The sequence below is a fragment of the Mastigoproctus giganteus genome, chromosome 13, assembly GCF_048544385.1.
Source record: "Mastigoproctus giganteus isolate SK-2022 chromosome 13, ASM4854438v1, whole genome shotgun sequence".
NCBI lineage: Eukaryota > Metazoa > Arthropoda > Arachnida > Uropygi > Thelyphonidae > Mastigoproctus > Mastigoproctus giganteus.
The window spans coordinates 61,116,059-61,132,805 of NC_143587.1; the positions used below are offsets into that span (position 1 = coordinate 61,116,059).

The 16,747-nt window shown below is 35.2% G+C and overlaps 1 protein-coding gene across 1 annotated transcript in view; it reads right to left on the reverse strand.

Annotated features, from left to right (window-relative positions):
• Positions 1-8,558: 8,558 nt before the first annotated feature.
• The window catches only part of LOC150076107 (uncharacterized), a 92,818-nt gene continuing 84,629 nt past the window's right edge, over positions 8,559-16,747 (reverse strand). Inside the window, exon 6 of the mRNA XM_090387668.1 lies at positions 8,559-8,794. Coding sequence (XP_090243794.1) covers positions 8,689-8,794 — 106 coding nt within the window. The 3' untranslated portion in view covers positions 8,559-8,688. The remainder of the gene's footprint in view (positions 8,795-16,747) is intronic.

The following is a 16,747-nucleotide window of genomic DNA, read 5'->3' on the forward strand; positions in this document are numbered from 1 at the left end:
AAGCTGCAAACACGTTAAAACCAATGGAGGTGAGTTGGGGAATTTGAAAATGTCCGTTGTAGAGAGATGTCCGTTAACGAGAGGTGTCCGTTAGAAGTTTCACTGTATATACAGTAAACCCCAGCTATTTGCGGTATCTGTATTCGCGGTTATCATGATTGATATCCAATCATGTGCACAACTTGAAGCAGTCTATACAAAATAGATGTGATATAAGTATAAAAGGCAGCACACTACCCTGGTTGGTAATAGACACGGAGTAATAAGACTACAGAAGTGCACAGAACATATTCACCTCCAGAGAATGACTTTATTTCAGCAACAAGCATTAAAGAAAAAATGCTGTGATTGTTCGGTGTTCGACATCTGTGAGAGCTGAATGCCCTTAAAAATTACTGTTACCCAGAGTTGGATAATATGTGATCACTTTTGCCTACAGAAAAATTATAAGAATTATAAGAATAAGAAAAATTATATAAAAATTATAAGAATAAGAAAAATTATGCAGCTTGAAAGAAAACCGAATGATGTGGCTTCTCTCTGATTTTGAATATAGAGTGATCTTCATAGGATTATGATGGGAATGGGGGGGGGAACTGAGTATTAACAGCTGGAGCTTGGTTTGGTTGGCTGGCTGCTAGTCACTGGAGTCTTTGGGACCTTGTGGTGCCTGCAGAAATAACACAGGAGTAAAAGGGAAGGGTACCAAGGTGGGGGTATCTGAAGTAACTCTTGGAACTGCATCAGAGGGTCTATATCTTTACCTGAGATACCTGGCAGATTTTAGAATGATCTCCAGCACTACCTAGATAATTGCAAAATATACTGCTGGGTGGTAATGGAAAATGAAGTGGGGAGGTATCTTCAAATAAGAAAAACAAAACTGAAAACTTGCATGGTATACTTATCCAAATCAACAAAGTTTAATTGAAAAAAATCACTCAAGGCATGTGAAAATAGTACAGGAACTGCACTATTATCAAACAAACTAAATTAAACAAGGAAAACCTACCTAGGCTATGGAAAGAGATCCTCAGCCCTTTGAGAGGTTTGGCACAATGATTTAACCTATGTTGCACAAAAACTGAAGAAATCCATTCCCTAGGACAAAAGCAAATTTCCATATAATAGATACACTGAACAACTCATTTATTAATTTCAGTTTCTTATTTGGGAGTCTGCTTTGTCTTAGGGGTTGCATAACATAGGTAACATCATCATGCCAACCTCACAATGGGCTGAGCTCTTCCTGCGAGCTGGGTGGATTTCCTTGTTTAATTAATTTGGTTGATTCATTAATTAGTTTTCTTTTTTTTTTTTTTGTTATTGTTGTTATGATAAACAGCAATAGTTATCTAATATGCTAGAGTTCCAGCATTATTAATTTCACATGGTTTAAGAGCGATTATTTCAATGCCTAAACTGTTGGATGCATCTGATAATGCAATTAGTGAATTCTAGGGGATAATTGTGAGGCAGGCAGAGAATGTTTCTGATGCAGTTAGGTTCAAGTGTAGTCTTGGGGACTGCAAGATTTCAGGACTCAAAGTCAAATCCCTATCTAAACTGGCCTTGATGTTGGGGGGGGGACAATTTTTCAATGAGTTTTCTGTAAACCCCAGTAAGGAAAGAAATACCAGAGTAGACGTTATTAATGTGGGTGTAAGATATGTGTGAATACAAGTGTCTCAGAAATGGCTGCCTATGTCTAGCATTCCTATACAGTTGTCTTGTGTATCAAATAGATCAACCATAGAAGAACCACTAGCCAGAGATCCCACACAAATCAGCCACATGGTGTTGACTAAAGCAGCAAGAGGAGGACCCAATATTCTGCCTAATGGAATAGACAGTGCAGAAACCGACCATACAATGCAACACGGGGGTGTAGCATGACCCATTTAATCATGGACCACGTGTTGGACACTAGTAGTTGGGCTGTTGTAGCTGATAGCACATCACAAGCAAGCGTGACTTCAGCAGGTATATGAACAGAGCTACTAGATGACTGGAAACAGGTTGCCTGATCTAACAAATTACATTTCCAATTGCAGCATGTAGGCATGTGATATTATGAGGCTTTTAAATCCTACTACATAAGGGAAGGGGGGTTATACAGGGGTAATGTAATGATTTCAGGCATGTTTGAATGGGAGACTGATATTTATCTGTGAATGCCTCATTGGACTCAAAAAGTACATTATTTCTGACCCTGTACAGCACATGTTCAACTGTGTCCAGCACAGTTGAACATGTGCTGAACATTACAGCTCTGGTTCATACTATCTAACTGAATGTAAATGTAAACTATTAACTAAGTGATGTTGAGATTATACAACCCTTATTTATGATATGATAATTTGTCAATTCATGTGGAATAGTGTTTATTCATAGTAATATTACTGTTAAACAATTCCATAAACCTTGAATCAAAGCATTAAGTAATTTAGTCTAGGATTCTATCAAATAAGACAAATGGAAATCATAAAATAACAACCATCCACTGAATACTGAATGGTGATATAAATGTAAATTAATCCAACTGAACTCAGATAAAAACCATATGAAATAAAATAAAAAATTAAACAAGATGCTTCTTTCAAGCATTAAATAATTTAATACATCAAAATAATATACAAAACTTTCTTCTATTGATAAAAAGTTGCATATATACAATTATATAAAACATTTCTATACCAATAAAATGTGCTTTTATGCCTAGTTTCTTAGAAAACATTTCATTATGACATTGTGCAATTCATCTTTAAAACAAATGTTAATATCCATTAAATTTTTTTTTGAACACAATGATGTTATCTAGGCAAGCCTAGAAGTAAAGAAGCACCTTGGAATATCTAAATTTCAAACTAATTTTTTTTTTTAAATTCCAATTTAAGTTATTTGCATTATTTGTGAATATTAACTTCAGGCTGTCTTTAGAAGATTTGCATTGTCAAGTGATATGCCAGATTCATGAAATGCTGTTGGGGTGTATTATAAATATTAACAAACTTTACTCAAAGACAACAATACAGTTTATTTTTCTATTCTATCTGTCTATTTTGATGAACACAATATATAAAGGGAGCTGTTAAAGATTATGTTTAAAAGAAAATGTAATTTTTCTCTCTGATAATATTCTTCCAAATCACTAAGGAAATCCTTTTGGCTCTATTAGTCATTTATTAAGCAAACACAGCACAAAATAAGGATAATCTGCAATGTAGTATCAAGTTTGTAGAATAACTCTGATGTTATTGTGAGTGATCCAGTTATTTTATAGTGTTAAAATATAAGATCATTTTATCATGAAGTGTACAAGAATATGTTATGCAGGATGAAGCCCTAACTCATCATACCAATAGGATTACACTAAAGTAATTCGTTGCACAAATGTAGCACAATTCTCAATGAAATATTACTACAGTGACAGGTTAGCTAGTTCGGGCATACTGAGTTAGTTATATAGTACTGCGAATTGTCTTTTGAATGAGAAATAAGGTTTACACTAGTCATAACTAATACCCAAAACTATATGATAGTAAGAGTGAATAATTTAAAACTTCCTTCAGCATGTATTTCAAACGAGCACATTGTAACTCCTGTATTGAGTTAAACTGCTTTTCCTTCAGAATTTTTTTTTGACAAGAATTGGTGAATGAAGTGGTCACAAAACAGAAACTGTATGCCTTTGCAAGATACTTGGCAAGAAGTGACTGATGCAATGTGACTATCATAATGAAACACCCAGTTGCCTACATACCACAAATGGGGATGTCTCAAGCTAACATTTCAGAGGTAATGAAGCAAATCTCCACAAAGGTGCCTGTTGACAGCACAACCACCTGATACCAGCTTATCGTGATGATACAGTAGCTTCCCAATTATAACATGACAAAAACAAATTACTCTACATACATATTCATATTTATAAAAGTATACTACAACGTACCACCAAAAACTGCATAAAATGCAATTATTCATAATTTTTAATATCTCATGTATAGTTTGATCATCAACACTGTACTCTCTCTCTCTCTAAGTTGATACTTTAGCATCTTTTCCATGTTTACTGATGAGCTCTAATTCTTGTACACTAGAAAGAACAACTCTTTTCCATTTTAATTGCACATGTTTATCAATAAATGAATAAAAACTTGAAGAATATTAAAATTAACTACAGAGTAGCAAAACCAAAGGATTACTGAAATATGATTAGAGTGAGATAACAAGCAGAAATAAACTGGGAATAAGGTTTCTTGGGAAATTCAAGGATCATGTTCACAGGAACATATTTCTTGTTGTCATCCAAGTTCTGTGGGACATAGAGATCCCAGATAATCAAGCATTTACTGTACCTTGTTGTTCAAGACCTCCAGTATCATAAAGTGCAGGAGGTCTTCACCTTGTCCTTTGACTGATCTTCACGCAACTGCCTTATGGAGGTGGAAAAGAGTTCCAATACACGGACTGGTGTTTTGATTGCAGATAATAAAAGGTAGCATTAGGTCTGAATAAAGTGAATTGGATACACTCATGAATAAACTGCTCATATTTCTACAGGTACATATATGTTTGTATGCTGTACATATTTATATACTGTCCTTGTATAATGTACACATTTCAAAACTTTCTAACTCTACCCTGTAATATTTTATTTAGTATTATTTGCTAGTTATGCATACCAAAAAAAAAAGGAGCTATTATAAACAATCAAAAAGAGATTATTTATTCCTCCAAAGAGTAAACAATGAAAGTAACTGAACCACATATAATAGTGCAGGAGCTTCCAACCTTTTGGATAGGGGCCAAAACATATATGAACTGAAGCTAGCAGGACTGCATGGGTTCTCACGAGAAGTCGGTTGCAAGCCACAAAAACAGTTCCATACCACTAATTGTACTTTTTTTTTTTCTTCAAAATAGCAATTTTTTTTTTTTTTTTTTTGTTATCAACAATTAGGTCTGATGAAGCCAATGGTCAGAAGTGAGAGTGCTGTTGCACACGCTCTTCGAGAGGACCGTGGTTGCAGCCCATGACTGCTAAATACAATTAATGATTGTATTCATAATTTATTGTAAACCCATCTACTTGGTGGTCATGCCAGAGTATAAACAAGAACATTTATATTTACAGTTTAATTTTTTTACATTTAATAATTAAATATGGAAATCCAACAACTGTTACATAACACTGATAACATTCTTATTATACAGTTATAATAATATCATTAAGTACTGAGAAAAATATAAAACGTCATAAGAAAGCAATACAGAAAAATTGAACACTACTAAAAACAGATATTTTCATAAAAATACTGTCAATGCAAAATTATATTTTGCAACAAGCTAGTTTTAAACTTGGGGGATGCATAACACTTATAGCTACCTATACAGTTGAGGACTGCACAATATGAATGAATAAGCTGCATGAGACTTGCAGGATGGACACTCCTGCAACAGTGTATGACAAGTTTTTTCCCTTATGCAACCTTTTTTGTCACATCAAGGTATCTGCAAAGAAAACTTGCTGCAAAAGTAAACTAGCATATTACCTCTTCAGAATATATGGCTTACAGCAGGGCATGAACGCCATGATTTTTCTTAGTTCACTCAAATAATGTATGCATTTTTCAAATGAGCGAATTTTTTTTTTTTTTTTTTTGCACATCTTTCTTTAATCTACTGGGTGCCAGTAAAAGAGAAACCCTGTAATTTTATTGTAGTATATCTAGAAGAAACCGGATTTGAATTCTTTTCTTCATTATTAATTTTTTTTTTCATATTTTTATAAAATTAGAAACCTTATGGCAATGCAACGAGCAAGAGTTCTGAACAATGTATTTCAATGAGCTGTACCTCTAAACAATGTCTTCTTGTACTCATTCTTCTGAGACAAACATAAACAAAAAAAAATATTTAAAGTTTGACACATAGTGTAAACTAAGCTTATGTTATGTGATTTTGTGCATTCCTAGAAACCACTATTAAAGGCAAAAATGCATATCTTGGAAATAATTTTTTCACAAAAAATTCTGTAATAGGTTGTGTTACATTCTGGATCAGACTGAGAATATTTCAAAAAGTCTGAAGTTTCCCCACAAATCATCTGAATATTCTTTAATACCTCCAACCAAAAGTGTACAGAGATAAAAATAAAAATGTATATTTTTGTCTCACAAAAGTATTTAAGTTAAAATGTATTGTTGAGTTTAGTTGTAATATTTGAAATATGTAAGTTCTTGGGTTTCTGCTTTACCTAAGATAAATGTTTTCTGGTAATGTAACAAATAGGTTACATAACTGATATTATCTATTAATTTTTAGAATGTGCTAATTTGAAATCAGGTGTATATATAACTCAGCTCCTGTTTACAATATGACCCAAGGGTATTTTATACCTAATATTATCCATTAAGCTATTGATCATAATACCCTTTTACGGTGCAATGGATATGCTTACAAAGATATTAATCTACTTCCCAACCATACAACAGATATTTGTGCTCATGATACATTCACACGAAAAACAGTACAAAAAATGTATATAAATAACACAAGTCATCAATTACTGATTATTTTTGTTTCTACAAACAGCAAAACAAAATAAAAAAGGCAAATTATTTTAAACTGGAAAGAGAATGCAGCTGCTCTTTATGATTTAAAAGACAGTTTTTTTTATTTATTAGCTTTGATTTCATCGTGATATATATATATATATATATTGTTAGTTCAGTTACACATGTTTCATGATTTCTCTTATATTTATGGCAAAGCTAACTTGGTGAGTATTAATAAATACATAAACTTAATATTTAAGTTTTTTATTTGACTATTAACAATTTATAAACTATTAGTTAAAAATTTGTTTCTTTCATTCAATTCGATTCAATTCTTATATTTATTTATTTTTTGATGAATTTTCAGAAAAGCATTGACCCAGCAGTAGACATAGCTAAAATAAATTTGGAATAATGTGGAGTGCTGGTGTGTGTCAAGGGCACTGTGAGAACTGATTATTTAGTTTAAAGACGAATCATCTTATTTGTGAATGTCATTTGAACAGTAAATTATAAAAGTGCTTGAGATGTCTTCAATATACCATGAATTCAAATGATCTAAGGTTTCTGAATTAAGTTTTGTTCAACTTGCAGTTTCCCAATGCCATAAATGAATTAATTACATGGGAAAGTATTGCTCGTTGTTCAGAAAACTTACTTTCAGAAAAGTTTTTCACAAAAATTAGCAGCTGTGTCAGTAAACACAAAAGCTTCATTCCTCATTAGAAACTATAATGGAGAAGTTGCTTTCCTACCCATGACTAAAATAATTTTGGAAAGTATTTTTCAGTCATTAATACCTTGAATCAGATTAAAGAAAGAAAAAAAAAAAAAAAAAAAACGAAATACAGTGAAAATCCACTATAATGAGCATTGAGAAAAATCATTTAAAAAAATACTCTATTACAAATTAAATACCAAAATAATGAAATAAATACAATTGTGCGGTACCTTGCATATGAATGCTACACAATGCAAATCCACCTCAATAAAATGTCTTTAAATGCACTTATCTTATGTTTCTGTGAAAAGTTAGAAAACAATACACTTAGTTTATTGCTTTCTAACTTTTCCTATTCATAAAAAAAAATTTATTTTGTGGTTAAATTACAACCCTGAGTTCTTTAGAAAGACTGTATTACTTTGAAATCAGGTGTACAGATGACTCAGTTCCTGTTCAAAATATGAATGTCATAAGAATATTTTATATTCTTATGAAATTATATCATAAGTTGACTGGAGTTTTTCTTCACTTTCTTAATTTATTAACTTTTGGTGATATTCTATAAAAATCTGATTATGTTAAGAGAGTGTTATATAATGCTCTCAATCTTATTTTTTTTTTAAAGCAAAAACCAAGTTTTTTGCAATTGCTTTTCTCCTTGATTGGTAACTGCAGTTTCCTGACAGGTTTTCAGGTAACTTTCTGCTTGTTTCCACAATCATCATCAATGCATAATCTGTTAATACTGCTTAAATATATAACAATCTTATTAAGATTATTTTAAGAGTTAATCTCTTTGTTAATTAACAGAAACAGGACAAAGAAATATTCAATGAAATAATTATACTGGTATGTACATACAGAAATATCAACTATAAAAAAATTTTTTAACATAACTGGTTAATGGAATCTATGAAGAATATATACAAAATGTATGAAACAAGCCAAGAATTTTTTTTTTTTTTTTTTAAATTATGCTAAAAGGATATAAAAGAAACATTGGTTTGATAATAACTATAAGGAAGGTGCCAATTTTTTTCTTAAACATAGAATTGCACATACATTGAATATAGATGATTTTTATATACACTTCAATAACAGTGAGGTCCAAATAAGTCTTCATTTTGCATGGAAGCAGGCTGCTTTACAGATATTTTCAAGAAATAAACAAAAAAAAACTACAGAATTGCATGCACATGTGTAACAGTGATGTCCAGAAAACCATTCATTTTTCAAGGAAGCTGGCTGCTTTAAAAATACTTCCACAAAAAAACAAAAATAAATAAAAAACTAATGCCATTTAATACTCCTTACAGATATGAAAGTTGGTCTTTAAGAAGCTCTATGACAAGAACTTTAAACACTTTGGTAGACATAAAGATCAGGTTCAAGGCCTGATCACTGTCAGACTGGCAATGTTTTTGAAGCAGTTTTTGTAATAACTGTTGTGAAAACTTTAGTAAAAAACCTTAAACCAGTTTGGCCACCTGGAATGTAGCTCACAATGAACCTAAAAGAAGAATGTAAGTATTAAGGGCAAACAAATTGGACTGATAAATATTATAATATAAAACAAATAATATCACAATACTGTACTTTTTATAAAATTATAAAATATCATAAAAAAAGATGAAACAGAATAGTCATAAAAAAAATATATACATATATATATATATATACACAGTGAAACTTCTCCTAACAGACACCTCTCTTTAACGGACATTTTCAAATTCCCCAACTCTCCTCTATTGGTTTTAACGTGTTTTCAGCTTCTGTCTAGTGGACACTCTCTGTAACGGACGCAAACAGGCAATCTGTACTGTTTCGTTTAGATTAGCACTTAATTTGATCTCCCCATAACGAACAGCGGGTGAGCTCACGGCCCTTTTTCTAGGAACGTTTCTTCCATGTATTGCCTCTTTTTTTTTTTTTTTTTTTATTTGGTAGTTGTTGGCGCATCGGCTTCTGTGGCCATATTGCACCTCCCAAGGTTTTTGCAGTACTTTGATCCAAGCCCGAGGCGGGAATCGAACCCGCGACCTTTGGGTTGCCGGGCAGGTACTTTACCCACTCGGCTAACCCGGTCGGCCGTATTGCCTCAATAGTGTTTATTTTCTATTTCCGATTCTCTGAATTTTATCACGGTTTACGTCGCGGTTCTAAACCCCTTTTCAAGAATTTTAAGGCACGTGTAAAACTTCTGATGAATTCGGTGTGTGCAGGGGGGGGGATTTGTCGGCCTTTCGTCTTTTCAGTTTCAGTTTTGTTCACTGTCGTGTGAAGTGCACAATGTCTTCTCGTAAACATTTAACTTTAAAAGATAAAGTCGAACTCATTAATGCGTATGATCGGCAAAAAAATTGTGTTCGCAATCTCTGTAAAATTCAAAATCGGGAAGACGCAGGTAAGCGACATCCTAAAGAAAAAAAATGAACTGCTCAAACAATTTTGGCAACACGTAAATGATCAGGTTCAAAAATCATTCCCGAAAACTGTTGGACTTCAAATTTGTCGTGCACGTGCTAAAAAAAATTCCCATTAATGGGCCTATTATTAGGGAAAAGGCTTTGGAGCGTGCAAAATCTATGGGAGTAAATGAGTTCAAAGCTTCTGCGGGATGGCTAGACAAGTTCAAAACTCGGCATAAAATTTCTTGGAAAACCGTAAGTGGTGAAGGTGGATCTGTTGATACTGGGGTTGTAACAGAGTGGACCGTCAAATTGGAAGATTTATGTCGTGATTTTGAAGCTAAGGATATTTACAACTGTGACGAAACAGGGTTGTTTTTTTAAAGCTCTTCCTGAAAACACGAGTCTAAAAAACGAAAAGTGCCAGGGCGGAAAAATTTCTAAGGAACGCTTGACTGTACTATTGTGTACAAATATGCTGGGAGACTTTGAACAACCTCTTGTTATAGGAAAACCACAAAATCCTCGTTGTTTCAAGGGCATAAAGTTGAATCTTTTGAATATTGACTGGAAGTCCAATAAAAAAGCGTGGATGACACGAGATATCATGAGCGAATGGATAAGTCACTTTAACCAAAACATGATTCGTCAAAACAGAAAAATTATTCTTTTCGTGGATAATGCTGCATCTCACCCGCACATTGAATTGTCCAACATTCAAATCATTTTTCTGCCACCAAACACATCTGCAGAGTGCAAGCCCTTGGATCAAGGGATAATAAAAAATTTTAAACTACACTACAGAAAACGTGTTTTAAGACATCTCATTGCAAACATGAACGATGTAACATGTGTGAGTGACCTTGCAAAAAACTCAGCATCCTGGATGCGATTCAATGGATTTCCTCTTAGGTAAATGCAATTAGATAACAAACTGTCGTGACTGTTTTGTAAAGTCTGGCTTCTCAAACGCAAAAATTGAAGTTGTGAACAGCAATGTGGAGCACCAAGAAGAACAAGAACTTCAACATCTATTGATAATGTACAATACTTCCGCTACAAGTGACCCTGGCTACAAAGATATAGACTCGAACCTCACTACAGAAGATGGTGCTCTAGATATCAACGACATTATCATCGATATTTTTCAAGAAGTTCCTCATGAGGATGAAGAAATGGAAGGAGATCATTCTGTCGAAGAACATATTAACGACGAACCACCGATGAAAATAGAAGAAGCACTCATATAAATCAATCGTTTAAAAATGTTTTTCGCCCCTGAAGAAGATACTGAAGGACTTTCAATGGTTTTTTTCACTCCAGACAAATGTTGAAAACAAAATTATCAGTCAGAAGAAGGTGCAGAAGAAAATAAGTGATTACTGTATGTATTTTTCTTAAGTTAAAGTCATAATATGCATAGCACAATTGTATGTATATTATTTACAAAAAATTGTGCAAAGTCTGTATATAATTTAATTTAATTTTACATTAAACGTTTAACGATTTTTCTTTATCTCTTGTGTATGTAATTGTATATTATTTACAAAAATATTGTTCAAAATCTGTATATATTTTAATTTAATTTTACATTAAACGTTTATTCTTTCTTTTTTTTTTTTTTTTTTCTCCCTCAGACTTCTTGTTAGCGGACACTTCTCTCTAACGGACACATTCTCGTTCCCCATGGCTGTCCGTTAAAGGGAAGTTTCACTGTATATATATAGTTTCTTGCTATTTATGCTTTTAATAGCAGCAAAATATAAATTTTATTGCTGAAATTTCTACTGGTATTAACTAAAAATATAATGGCATGTGCATATTTCAGTTATGCGTGTGTTATTTCATCATCCTGAATACAGCATCTACAGCTCACATGTAATAAAAGTTAGTTCATATGTACAGAAATTGAGCCTGTTGTTTTTGACTGTATTTTTATTGCTTTGCTAAACAACTGATATTTAACCGAGATTTCATTAAAAATTGAAAAAATGTGATGTAATCAAATGATGATTTTCAAAATTAAAAAACTGTTATACCATGTTTAAAGGGTAGTTGCAAACCGTGACCAGTAATGCCAAAGAGGAGCCAAATACCACCTGCACACAACCAAATATTAGAAATTAGAAAACTTCAGAAATAAAGCACAGTCTCCCATTTGCTGCCAACAAGCTAGGAACTCTATCCCACTTAACCTAATGGGTGAATACAGACACCTACTGATTCTCTACAATTTACTATTCTCTATGATTTGCTATTGTGGTCGCAGAAAAGAACAGTCAGTGGATTTTTGGCTGCTGTAAAGGGATAAGTATTTTTACCATATTCTTTGTTAATTAACATACTACATTGTGTTTTACAGAGATATTAAATAGGTTTAGTAGCGTTCGTTAGCTTCTTATTTTGAATTTAACAAAAGATTTTTGGAAGTTACGGCTCCCGGTGTTGGCGCCAATATTGTTGAACTAATCGCCATATTGTAGTTGATAAGAAATAGCGTAACGCATATATATATATCTCAAACTGATAGCGTAATACGAAGTACTGTATTAGGAATCTGTTAACTTATTTGAAGCAGTTTTTGTAATAACTGTTGTGAAAACTTTAGTAAAAAACCTTAAACCAGTTTGGCCACCTGGAATGTAGCTCCAGGTGGCCAGTATAGCATTATCAATTAATCAAAAATATTAATCTTATTAAATTTCATTGTTAATTAAATTGTATTTAAACAGAAATCATGACCCAGACTAGAGCTACGAAGCAAAGATCACAGACTAGCGAGAGACGAAGAGAGAAACGAAGGGAGCGATTCTCCAATGCATCATCACAGTGTCAAAAAATGTGCGAAAAGTGTTAAATTTTTGCCAACCTTTCTAAAACAGGACATGATGTAGCCAAGGAGGATGCCTTTGTGTGTCTAGAGTGTCAAGAAATTAGGCGCCAACTTAACATTCTGATGGGCGTCTATGAGAACTTGAGGTACAGGGTAAATGCCCTCAAAGAAATTAATGAGGGCCCATCAAGCTCTCAGCTGCCCAGCTCAACAGCAGAGCTCACTCCTGTGCATCAGGCAACACAGAGGCAATCTTCAAGGCAGAATGTGCAGGCCCCACAGGAACTAGTTATTATTGTTGGTGACTAGTGTCAGGGATACGGGGAATACACTATGCAAGAAGGATAGGTGGAATAGGAGCAGGGTATGTCTGCCAGGGACAAAAGTTGATATTGTTGTATATGTTGGAACTAGTGTGTGTGTGTGTGTGTGTGTTATCGGGGTTTAGGGGCGCATAAGCTACCAGGGCTATAGTGTGCCTATTCATAGGTAAAAGCTAAAAACAAAGTTCAGATGTAATTCCTTCATTTTTATCACCAAGATCATTTAGAATTTATGTAGTCCAATTGTTTTAAGAAACAAGAAAAATTCATTGATGTTTGCATCCTCGCCAATAATATGTTGTAGTGTCATCAGTTCTCGGAGATTTGTCAAAGAAAATTTGAAAGTGTCTGCAATTCTGCCCAGACACGATAGGAGGGAGTATATGATGAGAGCCTTGTGGATCAATTCGGCCCTGGAAAGATTGTGCAAGGCTCAAGGGGTAGAATTTTTTTCAGCCTGGACTGTACTTGTTAACAGGAGAGATTGCTTCTACAGGGATGGGATACACTTAAACAGAAAGGGTGCAAGAATATTTGCTGATGCTATCGAGGCAGTGTTAGGTGGATCGGAAAACTGCTAGCTTAGGAGGAGACAAAGACCAATAGATTGACAGTAGCCACTGGCAGAGGTGAAAGAGATTCTTGCACTGCTTCTATTAGAATGAGCAGAAGCCTGGAAAACAAGATGCATGGTATTTCAGAGACTGCTGGGAGCCATTGCGGTACAAGTAAACACATAGGTTGTGTTAGGGTAGCTAAGAATAGAAACAGGTGCAGGTATACTTGCGTGTACACCAATGCTAGGAGTTTAGTAAATAAATTTGATGAATTTGAGGTATTGCTCAAAACATCAAAGGCAGATATTGTTGGGATATCAGAGACGTGGTGTCACACAGATATAAGGGATGCAGAACTGCAATTTGGGGAGTACAACGTCTACAGAAAGGATAGACAGGATAGGAAGGGGGGAGGGGTTATGCTATTAGTTAAGAAACACATAAAAACCAAGGAAGTGAAGCTAGTCGACATCGCCGGACAGTGCAGTGTTGAGTCAGTTTGGTGTGACATAAGCATTGGGAGATCAAAATTGAGAGTAGGAGTGTGCTATAGGCCTAATGACTCTGACGAGTATAATAAGGAACTGTACAGGGAAATAGAGTGGGCCAGTAAATCAGAGTCTTATAATGGGAGATTTTAATTTCCCAGATATTGACTGGAATTTGGGGGCTGGTTACTCACACACTAGCAGGGCTTTTGTGGATTTATTGGATGATTGTTTTCTACATCAGCATGTTCGGGAGGCAACTTGAGGGAGTAATACTCTTGATTTGATTATCAGCAGTGATTCTTCATGCATTAAGAATCTGCAGATAAACGAACCACTAGGTGGCAGTGATCACAGTGTGCTGAAGTGGGATTTACTCAAAGAGGTAACTACCATTAGGTGTAAAGGGAAGAGTTATTGCTTCCGTAAAGGCGACTACGATGGACTGAGACAGTATTTAAATTCTATACAGTGGGACCAACTGATGATGTTACCAACAGCAAATTCAAAATGGGAAGCATTCAAAGAACTTATCTTGGAAGCTACTAGGCTTTACATACCAACTAAGAAATATTGTTCAAGGTTTAGGCCAAAATGGATGTCAGATGAACTAATGAGGCATATGGCAGAGAAGAAAAATGCATGGGATACTTACAAATTAACACATGACACAGAAGCCTATGATAGATACAAGTTGATATGCAACCAAGTTACAAAGGAGGTTAGGCAGGCAAAGGCAGATTACGAGAAATCCTTGGCAAGGGATGCAAAGAAAAACAGCAAAGAGTTCTTTATTTATGTTAACTCTAGAAGGAAGGGGATGAATCAGATTGGTCCACTTGATATTGATGGGTCAACTGTTGATGATCCTGCTCAGGTAGCTAACAAACTAAATGAATATTTTGCATCGACATTCACACATGAGGAGTTATTCAGCAAGGGGAATGCCAGAGGTGTATTCAACTCTAGCAGTAAGCTACAGAATCTTGAAATAACTGGGAGTAAAGTGGAGGAGAAACTGTTGAAGATAAACACAAGAAAGGCACCCGGGGTGGATGGGATCTATCCAGTTATATTAAAGGAGGCAGCAAAGGAAGTAAGCAAACCCTTAGCCATAATTATGAGAGCTTCCTTGGACTCAGGGGAGGTACCCATAGACTGGAAATGTGCAAATGTGACCCCAATTCACAAAGGAGGATCAAAGGCTGACACAAGTAATTATAGACCTGTGAGCTTAACTTCTGTTCCAGGAAAATTAATGAAGGCACTGGTTAAAGAAGCACCGCAGGATCATTTAGACAAGACTTCAGTTATAGCTCAGACACAGCATGGTTTTGTTAAGGGGAAGTCTTGCCTGACCAACTTGATTGGATATTATGATGCAGTCACAAAAGAACTGGATGCAGGGAATAACTTTGATATTATATACTTGGATCTTAGAAAGGCTTTTGATACTGTTGCACATGGAAGACTGCTACACAAATTGGAGCAGTGTGACATTGGAGGCAAATTGCTGCTATGGATAAAGGGGTGGTTGAGGGGGAGAAGACAGAGAGTGGTAATCAATGGACACTGCTCATCGTGGACTAATGTTATTAGTGGAGTCCCTCAGGGCTCAGTGTTGGGTCCATTATTGTTTTCTGTATTTATAAATGATATTGATGATGGTATATCAAGCTTAATGTCCAAGTTTGCAGATGATACAAAGGTTGGCGGGGTTGTCAAGGACACTACTGACACTATGCTGCTGCAACAGGATCTGGAAAGGTTGAGCAGATGGGCTGAGAGGTGGCAAATGAAGTTTAACATTGACAAATGTAAAGTACTACACATGGGAAACAGCAACCCCAGAGCAACTTATCAACTCTGTGGTACTACACTGACAGTGGTAGAGAATGAAAGGGACTTGGGGGTGGTTGTGCAGGCAGATATGAAGTTCTCTGAGCAGTGCAGACGGGCTGCAAGAGTAGCTCATGGAGTATTGTCAATGATATACAGGAATTTTTCCAGCAGGGATAAGGAGGTGATTATTCCATTGTATAAGGCGATGGTCAGGCCACACCTAGAGTACTGTATACAGGTCTGGAGGCCTCATTTCAAGAAGGATGTAGAGCTGCTGGAACGAGTACAGAGAAGGGCAACAAGATTAGTGAATGGAACAAAGGGGTGCTCTTACGAAGAAAGGCTTAAGTTTTGCAAATTACAGTGTCTGGAGACTAGGCACCAGCGAGGTGATCTGATAGAGGTTTATAAAGCCTTGAATGGTTTAAGCATGCTCAATGCTGATGGGATTCTTCCTCTAGCTCAGAAAAATCACCTGAGAGGGCATAAATTCAAATTGAGGAAAGACAGATGTAGGATAGACGTGAGGAAATTTGCCTTTAGCCAGCGGGTGGTTGGTTGGTGGAACAGACTTCCATCCCTTGTGGTGGAGGTTGATAGCCTAAATAAGTTTAAGGCTCAGCTGGACAGGTATTTGGAACGAACAGAGGGGTGAAGTGGAAGTGGGTTTTCTTTTTTTTTTTTTTTTTTTTGGCTGATGCTGCATAACTTGCTTTCTTGCATCAAATGCCTCTACTAATGCTAATGCTGAAAAAAACAAACAGGATGGATGTTCTGTCATGTTGATAGTGCAGACATTCAATCAGGATATGTTTCACAGTCAAAAGTGCTGAACAGTGTGGACACTAAGGAGGACCCTCTCCTGTCAGTAGATGGAGGCAAGTTAGATATGTGTGTCCTATTCGTGCACGTACCACTTCTCTTCATACTGTTTTGGCACTAGAGTGCCAAAGCTTTGGTTCCTGTTTTAATTATTATTGGTTTGGGTGTGCCATAGCTATTTCCACAGTAT